The sequence below is a fragment of the Papaver somniferum genome, chromosome 3 (assembly GCF_003573695.1).
Source record: "Papaver somniferum cultivar HN1 chromosome 3, ASM357369v1, whole genome shotgun sequence".
In the NCBI taxonomy this organism is placed as follows: Eukaryota; Viridiplantae; Streptophyta; class Magnoliopsida; order Ranunculales; family Papaveraceae; genus Papaver; species Papaver somniferum.
This window is the reverse complement of record NC_039360.1, coordinates 51,497,790-51,524,405: the sequence shown is the minus strand read 5'-3', so window position 1 is coordinate 51,524,405 and position 26,616 is coordinate 51,497,790. Positions and strand designations below refer to the sequence as shown.

General features: G+C 35.6%; 2 protein-coding genes and 1 pseudogene across 9 annotated transcripts; all 3 read right to left on the bottom strand.

Moving 5' to 3' along the window:
- Positions 1–315: 315 nt before the first annotated feature.
- Positions 316–4,189, bottom strand: LOC113356137 (protein-tyrosine-phosphatase PTP1-like). Of its 6 annotated transcripts, none has more exons than XR_003362873.1 (7): positions 3,995–4,189; positions 3,356–3,452; positions 3,146–3,215; positions 2,921–3,057; positions 2,506–2,638; positions 1,337–1,738; positions 316–656 (listed from the first exon to the last, which is right to left on the bottom strand). XR_003362873.1 is itself a non-coding variant. In XM_026599162.1 (7 exons), coding segments are annotated over exons 2-7 (396 nt in total). In that variant the 5' UTR covers positions 3,358–3,452; positions 3,995–4,189; the 3' UTR covers positions 316–625. The 6 variants fall into 6 exon arrangements, 5 of the variants coding, with proteins under 5 accessions (XP_026454947.1, XP_026454946.1, XP_026454950.1 ...); XM_026599162.1 differs by lacking the exon at positions 2,506–2,638 and adding an exon at positions 795–808 and having other exon boundaries at positions 1,337–1,478; XM_026599161.1 differs by lacking the exon at positions 2,506–2,638 and having other exon boundaries at positions 1,337–1,478.
- A 2,037-nt stretch (positions 4,190–6,226) lies between these two features.
- On the bottom strand, positions 6,227–23,527 carry LOC113356136 (protein-tyrosine-phosphatase PTP1-like). 3 transcript variants are annotated; one of them, XR_003362872.1, is made up of 8 exons: positions 15,655–15,982; positions 15,354–15,432; positions 15,132–15,214; positions 8,371–8,511; positions 7,453–7,587; positions 7,120–7,268; positions 6,871–7,007; positions 6,227–6,650 (listed from the first exon to the last, which is right to left on the bottom strand). XR_003362872.1 is itself a non-coding variant. In XM_026599160.1 (8 exons), the coding sequence occupies exons 1-8, from the start codon at positions 23,494–23,496 to the stop codon at positions 6,579–6,581; spliced, it is 984 nt and encodes a 327-aa protein (XP_026454945.1). In that variant the 5' UTR covers positions 23,497–23,527; the 3' UTR covers positions 6,227–6,578. The 3 variants fall into 3 exon arrangements, 2 of the variants coding, with proteins under 2 accessions (XP_026454945.1, XP_026454944.1); XM_026599160.1 differs by lacking the exon at positions 15,655–15,982 and adding an exon at positions 23,314–23,527 and having other exon boundaries at positions 6,871–7,012; XM_026599159.1 differs by having other exon boundaries at positions 6,871–7,012.
- LOC113362244 lies at positions 16,282–23,277 on the bottom strand (annotated as a pseudogene).
- Positions 23,528–26,616: the final 3,089 nt, after the last annotated feature.

Genomic DNA, 26,616 nt, shown 5'->3' with positions numbered 1-26,616 from the left:
TGAAAGCTCATGTGAACATTGATTCGTCCCATTACACAAGCAATCTACAGAAATTGGGATGTGACAAGTTTCAAATTTGGGTCGTGATTATCAACAACTATCTTTCCGCCTAAAGACGTCTTCCTAAATCTTCCTGAACATATGATACATCCACTGATTGTTACATGTTTTGTTTTGTCTTCCATAAAGTAAACAAATGATTCGCATAAAGTCATAGACTGCTGCACACTTTTAATAATACTCAAGTCAAATGAATTTGATCTCCGAAAATAAAGAATTTTATATACTACAATATATCAAGGTTTAAATAGCAGAATTTAGAAGACTTTAAATAAATACTGTTTGAATGTCCAAGTCAAAGAAAAACACAAATCACAAATTATTTTCAGCATTTTATTACATTTAATGATTTCAAGCTGGGACAGTGAGAACAACCAAATCTTGATGCCATATGGAGACAATTCTTTGTAAATAGTATAGGTCAATATAAGTAAGACGGCTGCTGTGGATGTCGGCTTTGGAAGTCTGGTAGGATATGAGGAGCTTAAGAGGTCAAGTACTATCTATGACTCGGTACTATCTGCAATTGATTTCGAGTGCGAAATGTGATCTTCCAATTCGTCAGCTACGACATTATAGCAAAACAAGAATTGTTCCTGACAAACAAAAAGGAAGTCAGCGAGCAATTTGGCCAAGGTGCATGTGCATTGATGAATAAGTCTACTTTGTCCATAAGAAACTCCGAATGTTTCAAAACCTGCCTTCATACTAACTTCTAACGGCTAACCACTGACCTGGTCATATCGTACTGACAAAAATAAGTAAACAGCGGATTACACCAATGGGTGATTGTGTCATTCTCAAACATTAAGAGCCTGTTTGGTATAGTTTTCAAAAACAGTTTTCTGTTTTTAAAAACAGAGAAAACAAAAAACAGGAGAAAACGCGTTTGGTAGAGACATTTTCAGAAAATGTTTTCTATCTGTTTTCTGTTTTTAAAAACAAAAAAATGAAAACAACAAATTATTGTTTTCTGTGTTTTCTCTTTTTTTCTTTTCTTTTTTCTTTTCTTCTTTTCAGAACAAAGTAAGAGATGGGGGAATGACTGCAAGTGAGTCATGGCTAATGTCACTATCTCTTAGACGAATCTTTACATTTGATCCGATTTAGTTGGTTTTCCTTGTTTTCAAAAACAGTTTACCAAATAATTTTTAGAAAATGAAAACAAGGAAAAAAGGGTATGTTTTTAAAACAGTGGAAAACTATTTTTGAAAACTGTTTTTCAAAACCGTACCAAACAGGCCCTAAGCTTCTAATAGAGAGAGTAAAAGGGTACCATAGTTTCCACCATTCCCATACGCTGAGATCTTAAAATGCTGACAGTGTGACCAAGATCCAAGGCAGTCAAATTTCCAGCAAGGATTCTCAATACAGTATTAAGAATTGTACAAAATGTACCTGTTCTCCCAATACCTGCACTGGGGAACAAAAACCCGAAAACTATCAGGGGTACATATGGATTTGTGGTCTAACGGTCTTAACTGTACATGTCCAAAAATGTAAAAGTTGATGCATATGAAGAGAAATACCTGCAATGCACAATTATAAAGCCTAGATCACGGGGTATATGATATATCATTTTTAAAATCTCACGAACTGGAAGTGTGTTGTAGGGTACTCCAAAATCAGGCCAGTCGAGATACTGAACATGGATAACAGAGTGCAGTGGCTCCTCTGACTTAACAACAGACAAAATTGCAGAACAAGACACGATTTATACATTAAATGCTTGATCTTATAAGACGACTCAATGAGGCAGCTAAACGATAAATGGAAGGGACAGAATGAGTACCCCCCATCCACCATCTACCATGTGTACAGGGGGAATTTCCTAGCCTCAACTGCAGTACTTACTGACTTTTGGTTAAGTAAAGCCAGAATTGCTTCTGATTCTCATTTTCGGGAATTCAAAAAAGTCAATTCTCGCATGTGTAATAAACATTGTTGTCGGCGACGACAATCATATTTCAACACTGCCAATTAGTTCCTAAGAAATCTGGACAACATTTGAGCCATGCACTTAAAATCTCATCTGTTTAAAAACCCCAACTTGCACCAAACACTGCTCAGTGAACAGGGTTTGTTTTAACTTTTAATTAATATTCAACACTGCCTACAGTGAAAAGACTTCAGTCTTTAAGTTTAGGCTTTCATACTAATGTTGCCAAGGCCTCTTAGGGAGGCCAGGGTTTTGGCCCGAGCAAAGGCTCTTGCCAAGAACAAAACCATGTACCATGAGTACAGCTCAGAGTGCCAATTAGTAACATGCAAGCACGCAAAGCCATTCATGACATTTCTTACCAATCAGTGAGCCACTGGCTCACTGCGCCTATTTCTGTTATTTGCTCGTCTAGTGTGTTTAAGGTATCTCCATATTCCAGATTCAGATTATTCTTGAGAGGGGAGAAAGGGAAAATTGGAGTATTAACAAGGGGCTGATGTTACCTCTCTGTGTGTCACCTCCAATCTGCGCAAGACTAACAATGTATTAGTTGTTCTTTTCCATCTAGTAGTGACATGTATCTTTCCAAATTCTATAGGGCTGTCTTCTGATTGAAAGTGACATTTGATCACCTGCCTAAAGCATTTCACCAGCGTACTAAGTTTATAGATCGAATGTGAATGAATGAAACAAAGACATATTAAGAACATGGAATATCTAGCGGAAGCGCAAATGAAAACCATATAACTAAGAAATCAAATGTAACTTAGACGGATGACATATAAGACCTTAACCTGAACATCAAACGCAAAAACGAAGATCAAGAATTAATCAATTTTTGTAAATAACAGCATTTAACTATTTATTGGTTGAGATCGAGATCTTTTAGCATGGAGATATAGACAGATATCACAGTACCTGGTGACCATCAACTGAGTCAGCATAACAATTAAGGGGCAGTGATACTGGATTACCATCTCCCAGAAGTCCTCACATGTATGTCGTAGTGGGCCTTGTGCGGCTATGATGCGTGGATTGCTTTCACAGGAACTAACCTACATTGTTGAGAGGCACTTCTTAAATTCAAGCAAATTAGCAAACCTTTTGGAACTTCACTAACACATCAAACCATAAAAGATATACCTCGAGAAAACTTGCATTAATATAATCACTCCCCGGCGTTTTAGAATCCTTGGTTGACTTCAAAACGACCCTGTTTTGGTCAACTGATAATCAGTGAGACGTAAAGAAATAACCTACCACCTTGTATCTAAAGGAACTACTCTTAAGAATGTCATAATTATGAAATCGGAACTAATTTTACAATAGAAAAATCAAGTGGGTTATTAATACATGGAACAAGACTTGTATATCTGTTTTTGCTCAAATTGACATCCTGAAGAGCTTCTTTGCAGCTTTCCATCATTTCAGCATTCTTTATACTGTTGACCTGGAGATATGTAGTTAAAAGCTTAGTAACTGTCGATGCGTCAATGTATGGATGGTAATAGTGAGAGATAAATCAACCAAATACAAACTTTTCCTGAATCTCTTAATTCTATCATACAACAATGTCTTAAGTTTCTAGTATATCTTTAGAACCACAACAACAAACCAACAAACTAGCTATAAATTAAGAGTTTAACGAATAATAATCCTGATAATTGCATTACATCTGGTGGTAATCGAACAAGATACAATATGAAATTAAACCCAGAATTGGGAAATTAAATCTCCAAATGATTCAATTTATAACCTGGAAAACAAGATTAACGCGAGAAAGAAATTAAATTTACTCAACAAAACCTAGATTACCTATAAATGATCAATTAGTGATACAGAATCTCAGATAACAATGATTCTAGAAGTTGATATTGTGATTTAGTACTAATTGATCAGGTAAAGGCCTATATTCATGTAGGATGCAAAATTCATAATATCATTATAAACTTAATCGAAGTTTTTCAGGTGCAAAATTAAAGAGAGGTAAACCTGTAAGTGATTAAATTCCTGTAATATATTGTTGGGGTTCTGGAGTATCTCCTTTAGTGACTTGAGCGCGTCAGAGCAGTAGACTGACTGATCTGGGGAGAGAACTAGTTCCATTGGAGGATCAGAAGAGAAGTCCTGGGTTTTGATGCCGTGAAAGAAGCTCAACAGGTGCAAAATGGAGGGAGTCACTCAGCTGTGTTTTATTTCTCAGTTCAGTTAGCATTAGAATTTCCAGTTTTTGACCTTCTTTGACTTGATACTCGGAAGAAAAAGCAAGCAAAAGACTTTGGGAGACTTGGGGACAGACCAAAAAGGCAAGGCTTGAGAGAGACCGAAAAGGCAAGTTCAGTTCGCCAAAAATACTAGGACAGAAGTTAGCATTAGGGTCTGGTAATTTTGTTTTTTTTGAGGTGGGTTTGGTGTTGGATATTTTCAACAAACCCTTAATTTGCAGGCGCTATACAGAGTTTTCGGTGATCGATCTGAACAGTTAGAAAAACTGAACAGAAACATCGTTTTTCCAAACAGACACCATTGTTGGAGCAGATGCCATTCGCACTAAAAGGATGCCTGTTGGAGATGAAGAGTCATGTTCAATAGATGTTAAATTCTCTATAAATTGCGTTTTTGTTTTCCATTCAAAACACATAAAAAAAAACCTCTCTCTGTTTTCTCTCTAACAAGCATCATCAGAATCAAAACCTGTGTGTTCTTGGTTGGGTCAAGGTTGTACAAGCTTTGAATCCAACATTGTTGTAGGGATTCAAGTATCCTGACGGCAATATTCATCGACCTATTTGTACTCGCCAATTCAATTGGGAAGGGTCGAATAATTGTCGAAAAGAATCTATTATTAGAGCATTGAACCCGGAGACAACATTCTTTTCTTCACCCTGTTTTAGTGTCAATTTTTCCAACATTTGGAATTGTGAAGTTTGCGCCTCCCGGCTTGGACCATCCCCAACGAGGAAAGAGGGAATTCCATTATAATCCGAGGTGTCGTCGAATTTATTCGACGTGTAAAGCATTAGGGGAATACCATCTTATGGTTATAGAAAATGATAAGTCCACCGATCGATTAAAAGTGTCGTGGTCGGTTAACAAATACGCGATCGGTAAACTCTTCCCCGAAAACCTTGTTCTCTATTATTTTACACAACTCTTATAATTATCTTTTTTTGTATTTTATTAGTTATTTATACTTGTTTTTTTTTGCTTTTTTTTTTTGGTTTTTAACGGTTTTAAAGGAGCTTTTTTTTGTTTTTATTTTTAACGGTTTTTTTCCTCTTCATTTTAGCTTTTTTCTAGTAGTGTTCCATCGATCGGCTAATGGTTTGTAGGGAGTGGTCGGTGATGCTAAGTTAATCGGTGATCATTACACCGATCGATGGACAATTCACCAATCCCTAAATATTTCACCTATCATCAAAATATTTATCTTACTTCCCTTATTTCCCTAATCCCTTATCAAATTCCCAATATATGGGGTAGATAATAAAGGTTTTGGGGGCTTCCCCAGCCCATTGGAGATGGTATTTTCCCTAAATAATGGTATAAATCCCTCATTGGAGATGGTCTTACAAGATGCTACTCTGTATGTTACTTGCCTTGTAAATTGACTCGTCGCTACAAAATGAAGCTAGCGGAAAGTACAAAATTGGGCAATAAGAAAAAAAAATTTCCCCTTAAGCGATAAGGTACTCATATAGGCAAAACCCATTCTTCTTGAAAATCTTTGATGGAGGTTCTTTTTTCATTTATTCATTCATGGCAGTAGGATTGTTAGTTATGGAATCATCATTTTTTTTAGGAAAAATTGGGAATATGCCCAAAAATCGACTGTCATCTTGGGGGTATGCCCCATGATTCCAGTATTCGGGAATATGCCCCAGGCCCCAGCCGTCTAAAATTCCATCCAAAATCGTTAAATATTCAATATTCGCACACACTTAGAATTATATATGCGATTTAAAAAATGTATATACTATATACTAACACCTTCACAAGGTTCAAGAACATATTCAGACAAAAAAAACCTCAAAGAAATTAGAGAATAAGTTCAAACACATTTACGATAAATTGATTATTTAACGGTTTCTTGACAAAAACCGTTACTTTGGGGCATATTCCCAGAAACTGGAATCCTGGGGCATATCCCCAAAATGACAGTCGATTTTGGGGCATATCCTCAATTTTCTCTTTCTTTTAAAAAGCAACTTGGCACTTATTTACTTTTACTATTAAAGATAATTTATCAATATAGCATCTCCAATAAACTTCGGACAACATATTTCCAGTTTACAATACAAAATCAAATTACACCATGAAATCAATAAACAGTCTTTAAGTGTGTTCCACAACATACCTCCAACCTCATCGTCAGCTTCTAGATTCAAGAACTTAACAAATTTAAGATACCTAGCTTCTAGATTCAAGAGCATAACAAATTTAGGATATCCGCATGATTACTCATCAACTTCTTAAATATATTACTGGGAAACCCTTGAAGCATCAAATTCTCCTACTAGAACTTTCATATGATCACCATTACATTTTATCCCATCCACGCCCATATTTTCTCTTGCTAAAGATTGTTGTTAGATGTAAGATCCTCCAACTCATCAATTAAGACATTATAGCAAAAAGAATATTGTTCCTGGTAAACGTTAAGAAACATACAAAGTTTAGCAAAGGTTTAAATACTTGAAAACCATACACAGATCTCAGAGAGAAGTTACTCTTGATCATTTGCATTCTATCGGAGAGGTCCAAAATACTAACCCATTATAGTGCCAAATCTCAAGGTACATGATATTGTAAAACTTATTATGTTTTTCATGAGAAAAATGAATTATCATTCATACACCGTTAAATACCTTTGTTTGCACCATCCCGATACGCTGAGATCTGAAGATGCTAACAGTATCACTAAGGTTTAAAGCAGTCATATTTCCATCAAGGATTCTTTGGATCGTATTAAGGATTGTACAAAACGCACCGGTTCTCCCAACACCTGCACTGAACAAAGGACAAAAAAATGTCATAAAGATGTGTATGGGTTTCTGATCTTATCGTTACTCATCAGTTTGAAACATTAGAGAATGGTAAAGTCACGAAGAGAAAACCTGCAGTGAACCACTATGGGGCCGAGAACAGGGGGTATATGATATATCCTTTTCACAATTTCACGAATTTCAAGCGTACCGTCGGGTACTCCCATATCAGGCCATTCAAGATATTGAATATGGAGGACACTGTGGGAAGGCTCTTCTGACTGATCAAACAAACAGTTACAAGACCGATAATCATGCAGTAATACCTTTGATATGATGTAGTAGATAAGAAAATTCATGGAGACAAAAAAACAAACGACAACTAGAAACCATGACATTATGAGTAATACAACTCCAAACAACGAGAAAAAAAAAGAGTATCCGACTTAGAAGATTTAATCTTACCTGTTTGTACTTCACCTCCAAACAACTCAAGACTAAAAAAGTGTCAGTTGTTCTTGTCCATTTAGTGGTGACATGAATGTTACCAAATTCTCTTGGCTTGTCTTCTGAAGTAAAATAATCTCCACATTTGACAATCTACACATAGCATTTCAATCTAAGAAACAAAGAGAACATACAACAGACTACACGTTATGGAAAAGAAAAATGAACTTAGCAAAGACCATACATCACGAGAATGATATACAATAAGTAATGGATTATAGAGCATGCACGAAATTTGAATGACATAAAAAAATCACAAAGAAGATTCAATAACATGCAGTACCTGACAGACAAGCTCAACACGAAATAATACAACAAAACCTAACCAACATGACAATGGCATATGAAGAGGAATTGCCTTCCGACGCTTTAAAGAAACATCAGCATAACAAAAATTCAAAGTACGAGCGCATTGTTCCTTCTTTTTATAACATAACTATATAATTATTTCCATATTATTTATTCAGGCCTACACATCCTAGGCCACAAAAATACCAACAGTTAAGTACATAAGTTTGTGAGCGAAGCTTATTAGCAAAGAATTTCGTAAGTATTCTCTTAAATAAATAAAAATAAAAACAACTTCGCAAAAATAAAGATTTTTGCATCAATTTGTTTCTTTTTGGCATAAGCTAGTATTTTGGGTTTGGTAAAAAATACGATGTTTTGTTGTAATAAATATCACTTAAAGCTAATACAATATCAAAGAACAAGAAAGGTTAATGTTGCGCTATATGTGATACCATATGTATCACATATACATGATATATATAACTCAAATATAGTATTCTTAATTATTTAAGGGCCTGATCATGCAAGGGACCCAAGGCTTTGCCTAGATAGCTTATTCCCATGATACGACCTGCAATGATTTACCTTCCCATCGTCGAATAATTGAGTAAGCATCACAATAACAGGGCAGTGATACTGGATTACCATCTCCCAAAAGTCTTCATAAGTCTCTGGCAACGGACCTTGTGTAGCTATACAACGTGAAACGGATTCACCAGAACCAACCTACATTTAACATAAAGTAGTTAACATTTAAAAGTATAAATGAAGTTGTCAATACCATAAAATGACTCCCATAATCAAAAATATTATGCTCACAGAGAAGGAAACAAAAAATATAAAATACCAGAGGTACATGAGTTCACAGTGTAAGAAAACATAGTCTATAAGCTTTCTAAAGGTAGTACAACTTTACAAAATAATACGACTACAAAATTACTTCCCTTTTCACTACACTTTCCTATCCAATGTTCGTTTCTTTACTATTTAACCCATTTCTAAAGAGATATAAATTTTTATCAGTGAATTCAATTGAATAAAACCTACACACTACTAATTATTTCATTTAATTAAGACTCTTAATTGTAAATTACATGAAAGAGTTTTTGAATGAATTGATTGGAAACACTAAGCAATCAAACAGAACATAAAAACTTGATGAAATATAACAATTAAGATGAGATTAAGTAACAAAATCAAGAAACCAAAAACAATCAAACCTAAATGAAAAGATGAAAAGGGTCATAATTGATGTTGAAGAATAACAAGATGTAAAAATAAAAGAGAAAAATTGATCCCGGGTATAAAACACGACCACTGCTTGGTTAACCAAGTTAGGATGGTCATTGATATTAAGCGGGCATATCTATTTCTTGTTCGGTTTTTCTTTCCTCTCAGAATTTTCGGGAGATCGAAAACATGGCGATTTTCATCAATGGACTCAGCTTTCTGCAAGTTTTAATCCATGTAATTAAAACATTTTAAAAATCTGCTACTTCTGAACTTCTCCACAGTCCAAGGAAGAAACTTTGATCTTTTCTCTTGGGGATAAGATTTATTGGATAATAGAGTTTTGATATTTTTTTTGCCATTTTTTCTTTCTTTCTTTCTTCGAGTTTTTTTATTAGTCTTTTTTCTTTTTCTTTATTTTAATAAAGTCTTTTTATCCTCGTGTGATGAGTTTAAAGTCTAAATCTTTTGAGTTTTCTTGGTCTATCAAAGGCAAGTTAAGAGAAATTAAAGTTTTGGAGATATTTAAGGGTATCGCAAATTGTATATTGCTTCCTGACAAATATATTAGGTAGCTTTCCTCTATCATTATAGAGGCTTTAGATGGCTCAAATAATACCTGAAAGTGGTCACAGAGATTAATCAGATTGTTATTTTTAATTGAGGTTCTAACCAATTTTCATGGTAGTTTTATGAAGATCTCAAGAATTGATGCTTCTATGGAAGTGAAGTCTCGTTTTGTATGTGTCCCATGTGGTGGTGATGGATTCATTTGGAAGAAGTTTGGGAAGTTTTTGAATCCATCTCATAAGCTGGTACAACACATGGATTTCAGGGATAATGATTTTCCTCCGTTACCTAAATCAATTGGAAATATGGAAAGTGTTTTTAATCCTTACATGAGAGGTGTTTCTGTTGAATCCGTCAATTTCCATAAAGGTTGGGTTGGTGTTTCTAGAGAAATTTTTAGTCATTTGAAGATTTTGATCCCCTTAAGCAACCGCTTATCCTAAGAGTGGGTAAATCAAAGATTTTTTTAAAGCAATGGGAAATGTCTGACTCTTTAATCAATCTAGTGATTGAGAGTAAGCAAAGTCACTGGATACAGATTAGAGGTCTTCTTATGCATTTGTGGGTAAAAAAAATCTTTCAAAGGATTTTTTCTTCATGGGGTATCCCAAAGGACATTCATTTGGATACGGTGAATCATATATGAACTTTAGTAAGATCAAAGTTGTTTGTGATATGTTGAAAATAACGACAGTAGTAAAATTTTAAAATTATTTGTTGTCCATTGAATGGATTCATCAGTTAAGCAATCAGGGTGAGGTCCATTTTGATACAAAGCATAGGAACATGGAATATTAAAGAGTGTCAAATCACATGAGGGTTTCTCATTCTTCTTAGGTGAATATTGATGATTCTTTAACTATAATAGTCATGAGGTTTAATATTGAAGGTGGACGATAATCAGAAAGTTGCTAAATGAGATTTTAATCAAACTAAAGATAAGATCAGCGGTAGTTATTCCATCAGAATATTATGCCGCAGATAATACAAACTTTTGCTATGAGCCGGAAATATCGAAAGTGCTGAATGTATCTTCTGAAGACAGTCAATGAAAAAAGGATTTTTCGAATTTCAAATTCGGTAAGCTGATTTGAGAGTGGAGCGAGTTTGGGTTGAAAATACACTATTCAGTACTGGACCAGTCTCTAAATTGGTGAGTACACCAGCTCATTTTACCGTACGGAGTAATTCGTATTCGAGTTTGGGTCAGGGTTGGGGTAAAAGGTTAGAATTCTCTTCGAGAGGGGTTTTTGACCCAGATTTGATGTCTCGGCCGGCCATCACTCAATCAAATCAGCTCATCATTACATGGGAGAAATGGTGTTTAGAGGTCCATCAGGTTTTGACCCGTATAAGAGAGTTATATTCAGGCCATCCCATGATCCCACTGACGCTGGTACATTGGATGTTTCTTCGATTTCTGGAGACAAGTTAGATCTTGACAAGTGTCATAAGGAGGTAATATGTTTGAGTGTATATCTGAACAATGATGTACTTGTCTCTAAGTTGTTAGATAATTCTTAGAGTTCAAAATTACAGGATGTGGTATCTCCATTGTCGGGTCTAATTGCTAAGAATATTCAGATGCCTTTATTTTTTCAGCTAACTGTGGAAGCCCAAATACTCAATGATATGCTCATTCGAATAACACTTCTCAGAACAAGCAAGAGTTGAAGTTTAATAACTTAATAAATTTTACTTGGCTTTCAATAAGAAGTTGGGTATAGATTGTGATTCCAATATCTTGAAGGAGATTTGTAAGAACATGTTGATTAAGATAACAAGATCTGAGACAGAGATGGGTCACAACGAAAATCAGCTGGATGGTTTTGATAAATTTGATGTTGATTCTGAGGACGAAAATTGGGTGGATTAGGAGGATAGGGGTAACGTTTATGTGGAGGAAACATGTAATGTGCGTGTGAATGTTTCTCCTACTTCTGTTTATTCTAATTTAATTGATAGGGATTTGATGCAGTCGAATGGATCATGAAATCCTCTCGTAGAAAATTAGGGGTTTAGGGGATGATTTGAAAGTGTCTGCAATTGGGAATGCAATTAGATCAAATATTCAATTCAGGAAAATAAGATGAAGGAAATCGATGATTCAATCTTTTTCCCATTGGTTGGAAGTTTATGAGGCAAGAATGGTTGTGATTCAATCTTTCTCCCGTCTGAAGGTAGGTCTGGGGGTATTTTGGTGATGTGGAATCCTTCAACTGTAGCAATGGAAGAAAGTTTGCTTGGGGTTTTTTCAGTTTCTCTAAAATTTTGTAATATCTCAAACAATTTTGTGTGGATTTTTATGGCGGTATATATATGGGGCTTCAGATGCGTCTGATTACAATCAATTTTGACAAGAGTTACAGGATATCAGGCTACTTACGACTGAACTGTGGGCTTTAGACGGGGATTGGAATGCTATCCTTTGTCGGGCAGAGAGAAGTAGAACTGGTGTATGTACAAGGAGTAGAAAGTACTTTAGGATGTTTATCAATACTAATAATTTGATAGATATTCCGTTGTCTGAGGGAGCTTATACTTGGACAAATTCTCAAAACCCGCCAACTTTGATAAGATTAGACATATTTTTGTTTGGTGCAGAGTGAGAGGAGAAGTGTATTTCTTTGGTGCAGTATAAATTGAGAAGACCCATATCTGATTATGCGCCAATTCTTCTTAATTGTAATGATGGTACAATTCATACACATACACATGGTTAGGGAGGTGACTATGGTTAAACACAAGCAAGTTTCTTTAAGCCTTGCTAGGAAATAGTTTTCTAGAGAAAAGGGGTAGTGGTTGGAGGAGTGAGGAAGAAATTCAAGAAAAATTCATAAAAATGCTTCTTATCTTTAGAAGATAAATGGCATTAATTCTCTTTTAGCGAATGGGGTTACGAGTCATGACAAGGAAGTAATCAATACGGAAGATAGAACTTTTTATGTGGATTTTTTTGTAAGACATGTGCATAACATGCCTACTTTTGAGGGTTTTGATTTGCCGAGTCTTAGTGTGCAACAAAGTATTTAGTTATAGAATCCATTTGAGGAAGAAGAGGTGAAGAATGTAATATGGGGTTTTGGCAGAACAAGTCGCCGGGGGCGAACAATTATACAATAAAGTTCTTTAAAGAGGTTTGAGACATCATCAAATCAGATCTCATGGCAGTGGTGAAAGAATTTCAGTAAACTGGTAATATTGAGTGGAGTATGAATTGCAGTAACATTAAATTGATACCCAAGTGTGATAATGCTATCTCTATGCACAATTTCAGACCAATTAGTCTAATATGGGGTATTTAAAAGATTGTTTCTAAGTTACTGGAAGATAGACTAAAGCAAGTTCTCTCCTCTAATTATTTCTAAAATTCAATGAGCGCTTGTGGATAATAGACAAATTAAAAATGGGTTTCTTATTACTTCCGAGTTGATTGATTCTAGAGAGATAGATAATAATCTTGGATTGGTGGCCACAATAGATTTGAAGAAAGCTTTCGACAACGCCAGATGAAGTTGTTTGGATTACACTCTTGCAAGATTTGGCTTTGCCTTTAGATGGAGAAATTGGATTAAATGGTGTCTGTCTAGTACTAGATTCTCTATGGCAACCAATGGAACATTCATTCTTTAGAAGTGGTAAAGGAATAAAGCAAGTTGATCCCATGTCCCATTTTTTATTCATTTAGGTTGTGGATGTTTTATCTGCTATGATAAAGACAGCAACTACAATGAATCTAATCGCAGGTTTAAGTCTGCTGTGAATGCTAACGACATAAATCATCCGCAGTTTGCAGATGATCTTATTGTCTTTTTAGATGATAATGTTGAGCAGGTGATAAATCTTAAACATGTAGTGCTTGCTTTTGAGCCAGTAACTGGAATTAAAGGTTAACTTTAAAAAGAGTGATTTAGTGGGCATGGGAAATGCTGTGGAGGGAGCAACCCATTTTGGTTGTTCTTTGTCATCTTTCCATATGAAGTATCTGGGCATATCCTTGGAATGTAAATCAAAGGCAGTGGGAGTATGTGAGGTGATTATACAGAGATTTCAGAAGAAACTAAGCACTTGTCATAGGAAATACTTGTTAAAGGGTGGTAGGTTGATGTTAATAAAGTCGGTACTTTGTTCCATTCCCATATATTACATGTCATTATTTCAGATGCCTACTTCGGTGGAGAAGCAGCTTGAAAGAATAATGAGGCAGTTTTTTTGGGGTTCGGTCAATAACAATTACTAAACCTTAGAAGGGATGGGTGAGCTGGAAAAAGATGAGCATTTCCAAGGAAGGAGGGAGTCAAATAAAAAAGCTTAGGATTATGAATAAAGCATGAATGGATATGGTGGTATGTTAATGAATAACATGCATTTTGGAGGAAATTGATTCATTCTAAGTCCGGCGGAAACATAAATGTTTTTTTTCTTCCCTAATCCTTCTAACAAGACAATAGGAAAAATTCTATGGGCCGGTACTCTAAAATGCAATAGTGAAATTCAACATAATACTACACTGCAAGTGAACTCCGGTGACATGATTTTATTCTGGAAGATTCTTCGTTGAATGAGAATTCTTTAAAAACTTAATTTTCTGCACTCCACAATTTCAGCAGAGTGCAAAATGCAACCATTCAAGACTGCGTAGACAAAAGTAATGTGGTTCGTTGGAATTTAGCAATTTTGCAGGCAGTTGAAAGACAGAGAAGTCGAGAATGCAGCTCATCTACTAGATTTAATATCAACATTTAACACTAGAAACGGTGGCGATGAAAGAATTTGGTTACAGAGCAGAAAAACCTTTTTCGATAGCAGAGTGTTATAAAGCTTTGGAGAATGATGGTTTAATTTTAATTCCTTATAAGTGTCTTTGGAACCCAAATATCCAAGTTGGATTAGTAATTTTTTTCGTATGTAATTTATGTTATATTACTGCCCCAACTATGGATGCTTATAGAAATTCATTTCAGTTCAATGGATGTTTATTGTGCAAACAAGCGGGTGAATCAAATAATCATATTTTTCTAGTTACATTCCGAAACCACCAGAGATTTTCTTTTCTTCTTCTTTTCTCGAAGGGTTATGAATTACGATGAGTTTTACAAGAAACAAACAGGAAAACTATTTGAGAGTGGAATAGAAAGAAGGGTTCAAGCTCGAACATAAGGAGGAAGATTTGGGATATAGTGCCATTTGCGATTTGGTGGTCTATGTGGTTGGAGAGAAATTCAAGATGTTTTAATGGAAAATATAAGCCACTGAATGAAATCATAAACAGTCTGAAGGTGCTACTCTACCGATACAAGAACGAAAACTTTTAGTGGTGTGAGTTTAGATATGGTTTTAAATAACTGGGAGGTTGTTATGTGCTAATTTAGTCGCGGAGTGGCAATTTTGTAAATAAATGGTCATTTCTTTTGTTACAATCACTGAAGTCAACTCACGGTCAAGCGACTCAAAACCATCAACTGATAAATTCGCTCAAACTTCAAAGTGTATCAAAATTTGAATTTACCACCCAAATACAAAATATAGTCAAGAGATATGTATACCTCGGCAAAGCTTGCATTGATATAATCGCTTCCAGATGATCTGGTGACCTCGGATGACTTGAGCACAACCCTGGTTTTATCAACTGAAAATCACCCATAAAATACATACATATTAATCATGCGTTCCTTGAGAATCTTACAAAATGGAAGATAGCGAGAAAATGCGTTTCTGGCGATATGATTTCAACTGTTGAACAGAAAAACTGGAGTGGATTACTATACATGGTATGATACTCTTGTAACGGTTTTTGCGCCGATTCACATCCCGAAGAGCTTCTTTGCAGCTTTCAGTCGCAACATCCTGTGTGCAAGATATTTACAAATTTAGTGCCGTGTACAAATATGCATCAACATCGGCTTGGTGCCACCTATATCTATATATCTTTTGCACTGGTTTGTTCGTACTTTTATTACCAGGCTGCTGCTTATTTGTATTGTTAAAAAAGAAAGATTGGTTTATACGGACAGAATGGAAATATGCTTGGTTTCAAAACCTTCCCAGTTCATTATTCATCAACTATACCTGTAGCTCCAAGTGATCAAATTCCTTGGGGATATCAAATTCCTTTTCAATCTTATCTGGAGATCGAGTCTTCTCCTTGAATGATTTGATAGCATCAGAGCAGTAGAATAACTGGTTTTCGGATAGAACAAGTTTAGGAGGAGGATCAGAAGAGAAATTGAAGGGATTTGTAAGAGAAGAAGAAACGGATGATTTTTCAGTAGAAGTGGCAGCCATTGCAGATAATAGACCTTCGGCTACTAGTAAGACAGAGATATAGCCCACTATATAGCCCGTCCGTCTCTCTCTTTTCTTTTCTCCATGTTTCCCACACCCACTCCACCCATCTCTCTGTCTCTCTGGTTTCCACTTTCTCTCTGCTTTCTACCAAGAAATGCACCTTTAGCAACTCATGATTCGGTGGATCATTGACGCCTGGGCCCCGGACCCTGGTGATTGGTTAGCAGGACAAGTCTCTTTGACGTTGGATGCACATGTGACTAGGAGATGTCATCACCTTTTTTATTATTTTTTTATTTTTGTTGTTTTTCTTCTTTTTCCTAAGCAACACAGGTTACAGACTCGAAACAACATGCAAGTTAACTTTTTTTTGTTTTTTCTGATGGAATGCAGCAAGCAACCAATAATTCATTTTCCCTGTAAAATAATATTAAAAAGAAAACAACAAAAGAGTATTCTACAAAGAAACTGATTAGAAAATAAAAAAATCTACTAATAAGTTTCCAGTCATTCACCCTCTCTTCCTTGGAAATTGGGATATACCGGAAAGGCAAGATGCTATAGGAACTAGGACACTATTTGGGGTTCTGAAGTTGGAAATTTTAAGCTTGAGCCTCCCAGCCCATAGCAACAGTATGCTAACTATCACTGTAAACTGAATGCTAGCAGGCAATTGAAAACTGAGCAGTTACTTGCTTCTTTGAGTGCTTGCTTTATTCACAAGATTACCATCATAAGAAACTATAAGGTCCTAATGTATAAGTAAAACCTTTTCTTCTTGAGAAGCTCTGATGGGGGATTCTTCATTCACTGATTCATGACAAAAAAGGATTCTTACTTGTCAGTTATGGAATCACGATAGCACTAAAATAAAATATTCTGATGATATGAAAGGAAACCGACCAAAACAACATTCGAAAAACTAAATAAACTTGGTTACATGATTCCAACAAACAAAAAAATCATTACACATAAAATTAGCATGACATAAATTAACATTCTTTGAGGAGCTTGAAAACAAAGAAATTAGTCTTAGAATTCCGCTACACATTTCCAACCTGTTGCCAGTCAGGGGTGAGCATTTGGCCCGTAATTCGTGGATTTAACCGGACCAACTGTTCATTTGCGGATAGATGTTCGGACCGTTCGTCAATGGGTTGGATGTAACCTTGAAAATTCGTTGGACATCCATATCCGTTAAACTAAGGGCATTTATATAGTTCAAAAAATACTATGGATCATTTAAGAATTTTTAAGATGTTTGTTTGGGGTGTTGTACATAACATATTTATATTTGTATACATATATAGGATATGTAGGTTTTATGATGAGTCATTTGTGTCAGCTTATTTTCTTTACTATAAATTTTAACTAAAACAAATCCATTGGATTATCCGCATCCAATCCGTCTATCCGTGCATCCATTGGATGCAAATCCGTTGGATATGGATTGGATGCGGATGAAAAATTTGAAATCCATAGTGCAATGGATTGAATACGGATGAGGCGAAAACCGTTCCATACCGGCCCATGCTCACCCCTATTGCCAGCTCCTAGGTACATGGGCCTAACAAAATTAGAATACCCATTCTCCTTGAAATATGTATATAAATGATTACTCCTCCACTTCTCAAAGAACCTTGATTTTGGGCATACTGAAATCTTTCTATGCATACAAAACAATAGTCCCATCTTGGATGACCTTATAAGGGGTACCCTATGAGTAGTTCAATTACCTGTATACCCTTAATACAAAAATCTAAAATCAGTTTTCTAAAAAATCAAAATCAGATTCCCTTAACATCTCTTCTTCTTCCTCCTCTAGCCGAACTCTTCCCCTCCTGCGAAAAAAAAAAATTCATCACCGTGATTAATTGTCGATTCGTAAAAAATTGATCGTCGATTAAACTCAACCACATAATGACTCGTACAAAGAAAAGCAGGGACTAGGCGAACCAAATCGTCTTCTAATCCATCAATTGAAGAAGAAGAAGAACCAATTGGAGATGAAGGTGTAGAAACTGAAAATCAACCACCAATTGGACCAGAAACTGAACCAACTGCATCTCCAACTCCGGAAATGAGGATAAGAAAGTAAGTTTTACAAACTCAATCTCCTATTTGCTGTTTTTCATCGATTAAATGACGGTTACGGTGTTGGGTTCGGCTCAAAATTGAGTTGCGTTTTTAGCCGAACTGTTCTTCACAAAAGCTTCCTGTAAGTGTATATGAACAGTTCGGCATGAAATTTCAAGCCGAACCTAGTCACAGATAGAGATGCATAGGGGTTCGGTGTATTCGATAATCATAATATGTGTCGAACCTAGCACATCTACGAGGTTCGACTATTACGATATTCACATTATGTGCCGAACCAATACAAAATTCTTACCCCAACAATTATCAGGAATATAAGTGATCAGGTTCGGCTTATATAATACTTATGTAAATAGCCGAACCATGTACTACCAAAAGGTTCGGCGCTTACGATTTTCTCAATATAAGCCGAATCTCAGATAATTTTTCTTCCAGATCACACAGGATTAGGTTCGGCTCATTATAACATTTTTAAACAAGCCGAACTAGGGGCTACAAAGTAGGTTCGGCTCATAATAATAACACTTTCAGCTTGCCGAACTGTTCATTAGTTGTCAATATCCAGGTGGGTTCGGCTGATATGTTAAGCCGAACATATTCCAGACTCGCCGAACTTTAATGAAAACACAAACTTTTTATGATTTTAAGCTACAAAAGTGATATTAAACATAGGATAGAAGTGTACCCTCCTCATCCATTGAATCAAATACAAGCTTTTTTCTCATTTTCCCCTTCTCCTTCTCCAAAAAAATCGAACTTTTTTTTTTCTTACTCAAAAATTTTCATCTACACAAATTTATAACTAAATAATCTTAAAACTAATCACTAATCAGAATTATTTTAACTAATCATTAGTATTAACACTAATCCTAAAAGGGCAGATTTGCCATTAAAAAAAATTTGGTTAAGGGGACTTCTGATTTTGTTATTTCACATCTTTTTGTCTTTATTAGGTATGCCTAGAAAGATTTAAGTATGCCCAAAATCAGGGTTCTTCTCAAATACATTAGTTAGTATATGAACCCTTGGAGTATCAAATTGCCCTTACCAGAACTGTTAAAGAATTGCCATCACATTTTAGCCCATCCATGAGCGGAGTTCCTCTTGCTAAAGATTTGGAGTCTGATGTAAGATCCTCCAACTCATCAATTATGGCATTATAGCAAAAGAAGTACTGTTCCTGGTAAACATTAGAAATTGACACAATTTCAGCAAAGGTTCAAATACTTGGAAAACAAATGCAAATCTCAGAGACAAGTTACTCTTGATTATTTGGATCCTAACACTCTTTCTATCTGAGAAGTCCATTAACCATTGTACTGTCAAATCTGAAGGTACATGAGATCGTAAAAATCTTATGTTTTCACATGAGCAAAATGACTGATCATACACCCTTTTAGTAAGCTTACCTACTCCCAACTTTTAACAAACAAGATGAAATACCAAATTTTCAAACATAAAGGGTGAGATCTAAGAAGATACCATTGTTTGCACCATTCCGATACGCTGAGATCTGAAGATGCTGACAGTATCACCAAGATTTACAGCAGTCATATTTCCATCAAGGATTCTTTGGATCGTATTAAGAATTGTACAAAACGCACCCGTTCTCCCAATACCTGCAGTGGACAACTATGGGGCTGAGACCAGGGGGTATGTGATATATCCTTTTCACAATTTGACGAACTGCAAGTGTGTCGTCGGGCACTCCATGATCAGGCCATCCAGGATATTGAATGTGGAGGACAGTGTGGATAGGCTCTTCTGACTAATCAAACAAAGAGTTAGAGGACAGATAGCATAGAGTAATACCTTTAATTTGATGTAATCGACAAGATAATCCATGAAGATGAATAAACAAACGGCAACTAGAAATCATGAGACTTGGAGTAGTACAATTCATTTTCAGATTTGGCCATGAAAAAGAAAGTTGTTTCTGATGCAATTTAAAATAATATACTGCAAGATCTTAGAAATATTGGTTCTTATTCTCATTACTGGAATTCAAGGAAAATCAAGCCTCACATAATTTGATTAACGACTATACAGCTTTAAATTCAACATATTCACATTAAAAAAAAAACAAACTATATCTTAACCATGAGATGTGCTTCAAAAACTTTTATCTTGTTATCATTTTAACAGAACCTTCAATTTAGCAGTAATACTTGCTAAATGATGTCATTAGACTCGTTACTAGGGTTTCTGAAACTACCATACGCATATTTACTGCAGTTTGCCCCATCACATTCATCTCATATATATAAATTAACCCAGAAGTGACATTCAGGTTTATCTAGTGCTGAGAAAAAAACGAAGTGACTTACAAGATTTATCTTACCTGTTTATACTTCACCTCCAAACAACGTTTTTCTTGTCCATTTCGTGGTGACTTGAATATTACCAAATTCTCTTGGCCTATCTTCCGAATTATAATAATCTCCACATTTGACAGTCTGTAAAGAGCATTTCAGCATAAGAAAGAAACAGAACATACAACAGACTACATGTTATGGAAAAAAAACAAAAAGAAGTACTTGGCAAAGATCAAGATCATAAATATCAGGAATGGTATGAAATAAGTAACGGATGGTTGGGAAAAAAGAAAAGGCAAACAAGGACTCGAATCTATATAATAAACTAGGACGGCTTGGATCCAGAATTTCACCGAACGCTCTTGAGATCTAACAGACAAAATGAATCTAGACTTAAACTTGTAATAAAGTTGTAAAAGGATCCACTACATTTGACGCCATGAAATTCAGAAGGCACAAAAAGTCACAAAGTGATTCAATAGCATGCACCATGCAGTACCCTGACAGACATCGTCAACACGAAGAACAGCAAAACCTAACCAACATGAAAATGGCATATGTTGATGGGAAGAGAAATTTCCTTAGTACATAAGTACGAACACTTTAAAAAGAATCATCACCAGAACAAAAATTCAAACCGGTAGCATCACTCCCACATTTTGTAATATTACTGTAATTTTAAATCCCTATTATTTATCCAGGCCTACACACCCTAGACAACAAAAATACTACTTAAGTTTGTGAGCGAAGCTTATTAGCCGAGGGTTTTCATGAGCCATAAGGCCTGATTTCCAGTGACTGAACTGTTCGTCCCATACATCAGCTTCATTGAAAATCATATCATTCTAAAACTCTAATTTTAGAATCACATTGTGTAATTTATGGATTTCCCACCCATCAAATTAATATTTATAAGATTACAGTTTTAGAATGGAATGAGGAACGAGGAATGTGGCAAGGACATCATGCTACACCATTGGTAAATCATCATGTTAGCCCACAAAATATTGGTGATCCCAATTCAATTTGTTAATATGTATATAACATTGTAAGTCACTGAAGAGTTCAATTAAAGACAACATCAATCCTATTAACGAATGTCATTTGTAGCATGAAAAGATGGGTCTTCTTTTAGAGGTAAAGAAATAAGGGGGTAATTATTCCTTCAAAGAATCGCTTAGGTCTTTTAGTCTAAAACAAAAATGGACTATCTAGTATCTAGAGAGAACAAGCTAATTACTAGTGTCTGAAAAATTCGAAAGAACACCTCTTACCAGTACATTGGGCATACCCGTGTACTTCCATTAAATAATGATAATTAAGAATACAGTTTACTTTCTAAATTGGCATCAAAATGGTATTGATATAAGCTCACAACAGCCTGAGACAATGAATACCTTGTAATTGTAGACCAACCGAGTAAGCATTACAATCACTGGGCAGTGATACTGGATTACCATCTCCCAGAAGTCTTCACAAGTCTGTGGTAGCGGACCTTGTGTGGCTATAAACTGTGAAATGGATTCACTGGAACCAACCTATATTTAAGAGAAACTACTTAATATTTAAATATAGCTATCCTTACCACAAAGTAACTCTCACAAGCCAAAGATTACAAGTAAAAAAGGCCCCAGTGGTAGTATAACAAATCTGTTGAAATGTTCTAGTATAGAACAATTCCAATACTAAGTTCATCATTCTAAAGTATATAGAGATGTATACCTCGACAAAGCTTGCATTGATATAATCCCTTCCTGATGATCTAGTAACCTTGGATGACTTGAGCACAACCCTGTTTTCATCAACTGAAAATCAATGATAAAATACATACATATTAATCATGTGTTCCTTACAAAAAGGAATATAGCAAGTAAAAAGCATTTGTTTCTTTGTGGCTGGTTAATCAGTTTCAACTTCTGGACAGAAAAACTTGAGTGGGCCACTATACATGGGATGACATCTGTGTAACGGTTTTTGGACAGATTGACATTCTGAAGAGCTTCTCTGCAGCTTTGTGTCACAGCAACTTTCTTAAATCTGTTGGCCTGTGTCCAAGATATTTACAGATTTAGTGCTGTAAGCAAATATGCATTAACGTCGGCAGATAAACTATAGCAAGGTAGAGTCCATATGTTAGAAAACAACAGGATATACAAATTCACAGAAAAAAATGGAAACGAGGAAAAGCTCTTTTCTTAATCGGTAGTCTTAAAGTGTCCAACTATGACAGATAATAAGACTCACGTTCCATTATGCTATCCCAAAAGAGAGCGATAGGAATTGGTACTCTAGTCCTATTGGCACCATCTCGATATTTCCTTGCACTGGTTTGTTCATACTTTTATTACCAGGCTGCTTAGGTTCCACTGAGTTCTCTCTATACTATAGTGTGCCACTCATTGATTAAAACTATGTAAAATATATGAACCAACGGAAACGTCGGAAAGTAGAATGTCAGTGTTGTATGTGTGTGTACAGTGTACTGGTAGAAGCAAAGTAGGTTATTTGTTTAACAAGCAATTTGAAGTACCCAAACTTCAAAGCAAGACTCTCAAAATTGCTTATGCAAATGGCCTGTAGTCACATAGCAAAATAGATAATGTAGTAGTCAAAGCTACAAAATGAGAAATCTCTCTAACTAAGCATTAAAAACTCAATTCAACTTTGATGTTTCCATACTCAAATAGCTATCATGAAAACAAACAAACAATTTTTTATCCAGAAACATTCAAAATGCCCAAAACGAAAAAACAACTAAAATTTATTGCAACTACATATAATTTCCATACTAAACATTAAAAGTTGTTAAGTTTAACCTACATATAATTTCCCTTTTTTGATATCGGTTTTCATTTTCTCCAATCGATACTAAATGATATTCTTAATGCTCTTCAAAATCTATCGAATCACAAATTCGTCATACTAGAACGAGATTGGAGGAGAGTGATTATACCTGTAATCGATCAGAGAGAAATATGCTTGGGATTTTGTTTCAAAATCTTCCCTGTTCATTATTCATCAATTATACCTGTAGCTCCAAGTGATCAAATTCCTTCGAGATATCAAATTCCTGCTCAATCTTATCTGGAGATCGAGTCCTCTCCTTGAATGATTTTATAGCAAGAGAGTAGTAGAATAACTGGTTTTTGGATAGAACTAGTTTAGGAGGATTAGAAGAGAAATTGAAGAAATTGGTAGAAGTGGCAGCCATTGCAGCAGACTTTCCGGCTACTAATAAGACAGAGAGAGAGAGTTCACTATTTAGACCGTGCGTCTGTCTCTTTTCTTTTCTCTGTGTTTCCCACGCCCACTCCACAGTCCACCGAACCTGCTACGCTTCCCCCACTCCCTTCCCCCACTTTTTTCCACAATTAGATGGCAATGATCTTAGCCATTGATCTCTTGAATTGGGATTAGTAGGGGCCCATTATTATTGAATTAACCAATACCTGCATGACACATAAACGGGGAAAACGAATGGGAAAGGGGGTGGGGACATGTATCATTTTCGACAGTCCACCCATCTCTGTGTCCATCTGGTTCCCACTTTCCCTCTGCTTTCTACCAAATGAACTTTTAGCATCTTTTGGAATAGAAAGAAAAAGCACCCGGATGCACATGTGACTAGGACTAGGAGATGTCATCCTTTTTTTACTTTGTTTTATTTTTGTTCTTTTTAGGAAGGAAGCAATGTGCATAGGGAAACTCTTTTGGTAAAAGGAGACGTCCTTGCTTTTTTAAAAATGAAAACACTACTATTATCTTGATAGAAAGTATCAGGAATTGAGCATGAAATCAATTCATGCCTTAAGGTGATATACTCAGATGACTGAGATTTAAACTCCTTTTGTAAACCGCTTAGTTTGTTACAACTAATTTGATTACACTGAGGAGGAGCATTGCGTTCACTGATTAACAAACCAATATCAACCTCAACATAAAAATTATTCAACATAACATGATTTAGCCTGTCAAGAGATTCTTGTTCATTCGATATAGATCAATATCAGAAGTTAGGCTTTCAAGTTTCTTTTCAATTCCTGAAAAAACTTCAAGGGATTTTAAACCTGGTGGATGTTTAGACAGAATTTCTTCTATGGATTTAATTAAATCAGACATGGAAGAGAATTCTGGAATCCCTGGATCTGGTGGTGCGTTTATTGAGATAGCACAAACTTATAAGGTCTTTAAACGTGTTTGCCTGCTCTGATACCAATTGAAAAAGTGGGGGTACAACAACCTCACCCAATATTTCGCTTAGCAATCTGTATGGACTAACTCCAATATACTTTTAAGAGAATCAACTAGACAGTCAGACTCAATCTTAATAAAAAGTATATCAAAGAGCTATATCCCAATTTCTCGATTCAATCCTTACTCAAATATGTAGAAATCTGCGAGCCTGATTGAATACAAGAGAAATAACTTGAACGATAACAAAAACCAATGTTCAAGGATCAATCAATTTCAATCAACAAACAAATGTTGGATTTACTAATTGATCGGTTCGACGCACAACCAGTGATATTTCAATTATATAACAAAATATAATGCGAAAAAGGAATAACACAGACACCAGAAGTTTTGTTAACGAGGAAACCGCTGAAAATGCGGGGGTATAACTGATAGACGCATTTATGTGTCTATTTTGTTCTCAATTTTCTGTATTGTTAGACTCGATTAAGTACTTATTGTGTTATTTTGTGTTTTTGTAGATGTTTTTAGAGAAATAAGCCTTTGCGGCGAAATGAGCTCGAAAAGTAGTGTTTTACACCCCAGGATAATGTACCGGTGGCACCTCAGAAATGCACCGGAAGCGTCCCAGAAATGTACCGGAGGAACCCAGAAAATTACTATTTCCACCCCAAAATTATTATTTCCACCCCAATTGCTAAAGGGACACCCGTACAGGATTAGGGGGAGGACACTTTTCTTCTCATAATTCAAATTTCATTTTTGGCGGGAAAATATATTCTCTCCCTGGCAGATTTTCGATGGATTTGTGGAGAAACTAAATGGCTGGAATTAATTGGGTCATATCTATTGAGTATAACAAGATTATTCTGAGCGTTGGAATGAGTTAAATTTGGCTAGAATCCGCTAACTTTCAATCGAGAGTTAAACAGGGAAGATACGCTCGAGTTCTCTGTGAGAGGAATTTTTGGGAAGTTTTGTGGACTAAATGGGGAAGATATCTGATCTTCTTAAGTGTTTATGCAACTATGGAAGTATTACAGCTCATATGCGCAGGCAGAGGGGATGGAGAAGATCATATCTCGGCTGACATTGAAGAAAATATAAAAAAATATTTTCCGAGTAATGGAGAATTATATGGAGTGAATGAGCGAGATTCGATGGGTATGTTGGCTATAAATAGGTTGCTGGGGTTGAGCAAAGAGGGTGTCGAGAGTCTGGGGGGCTGAGGAGAGCCAGAGAAGAAGAAATTCGAGTTTTCCCAAACTCGGTTTCTGCTGCTGCTGCTGCTGATGATGATGATGAACATGAAGAACACGAAGAACGGACCTGCAACAACAGTCGTTTTTCTACAGTAGTAACGACTAACAACTGTGGGTCGTAATCAGGCAGTCTTATTTTACACAGTGTTTGCGACAGAGGTTCAGCAGTCTTATTTTATCACTGAGGGTCGTAGTTCTCTGGTTTTATTGTATTTCTCATATTCTCATCATTTGTAAACCATTTTTGAGCCATAATAAATTATTTTGAGAGCATTTTTACTATGATGAGTTAAACCCCAACACTGGGACGACGGAGGAGGCCGAGCTTCATACATGGGTAATTTTATTAATTCATTTTAAGACTTTTGCATTAAAAATTAATTGAAATATGATTTGGTTAAATTGGGTGTTATTTGATTAGATGGGTCATGCTTAGCTTAGGTGATTTGATGTTCCATGCTTAAAATTTACAATCAATGTTTTGAGAATCTACTTTAGCAAAATAAGAGTCCATATATGTTTTGAGCAATTATTGTTGAGAATAAATCATTGAGCCCTATGTTATGAAGATTGTCCGAATCATTAGTCCCAATACCTCTCACCATTGTTAATATTTTTGTATACATATTTTTATTAAATCTAAAAATTCCTTCACCTTCACAAGTCTTAGAGTTCGAACCTTCACTACTACAACCACGAAAAATCATTAATCAATAACAACCACACCCAATATTTCGATTAACAATTTGTATGGACTAACTCCAAAATACTTTTTAGAGAATCAACTAGACATCCAGACTCAATCTAGAGAAAAGTATATCGAGGAGTTAATATCTCTCTCTTGATTTCATTTTACTCAAGCAAATAGAAATTTG

Coding starts and splice junctions, on each gene's coding strand:
- LOC113356137 (XM_026599161.1), bottom strand. Junction 3,058..3,145: donor TTAATGCAAGTTTTCTCGAG/GTATATCTTTTA, acceptor TCAACAATGTAG/GTTAGTTCCTGTGAAAGCAA. Junction 657..1,336: donor TGGGAATGGTGGAAACTATG/GTACCCTTTTAC, acceptor TTTGTTTGTCAG/GAACAATTCTTGTTTTGCTA.
- LOC113356136 (XM_026599159.1), bottom strand. CDS start 15,870: ATGGCTGCCACTTCTACTGAAAAATCATCCGTTTCTTCTTCTCTTACA. Junction 8,512..15,131: donor TCAATGCAAGCTTTGCCGAG/GTATACATATCT, acceptor TGTTAAATGTAG/GTTGGTTCTGGTGAATCCGT. Junction 7,013..7,119: donor CCCATAGTGGTTCACTGCAG/GTTTTCTCTTCG, acceptor TCCTTTGTTCAG/TGCAGGTGTTGGGAGAACCG.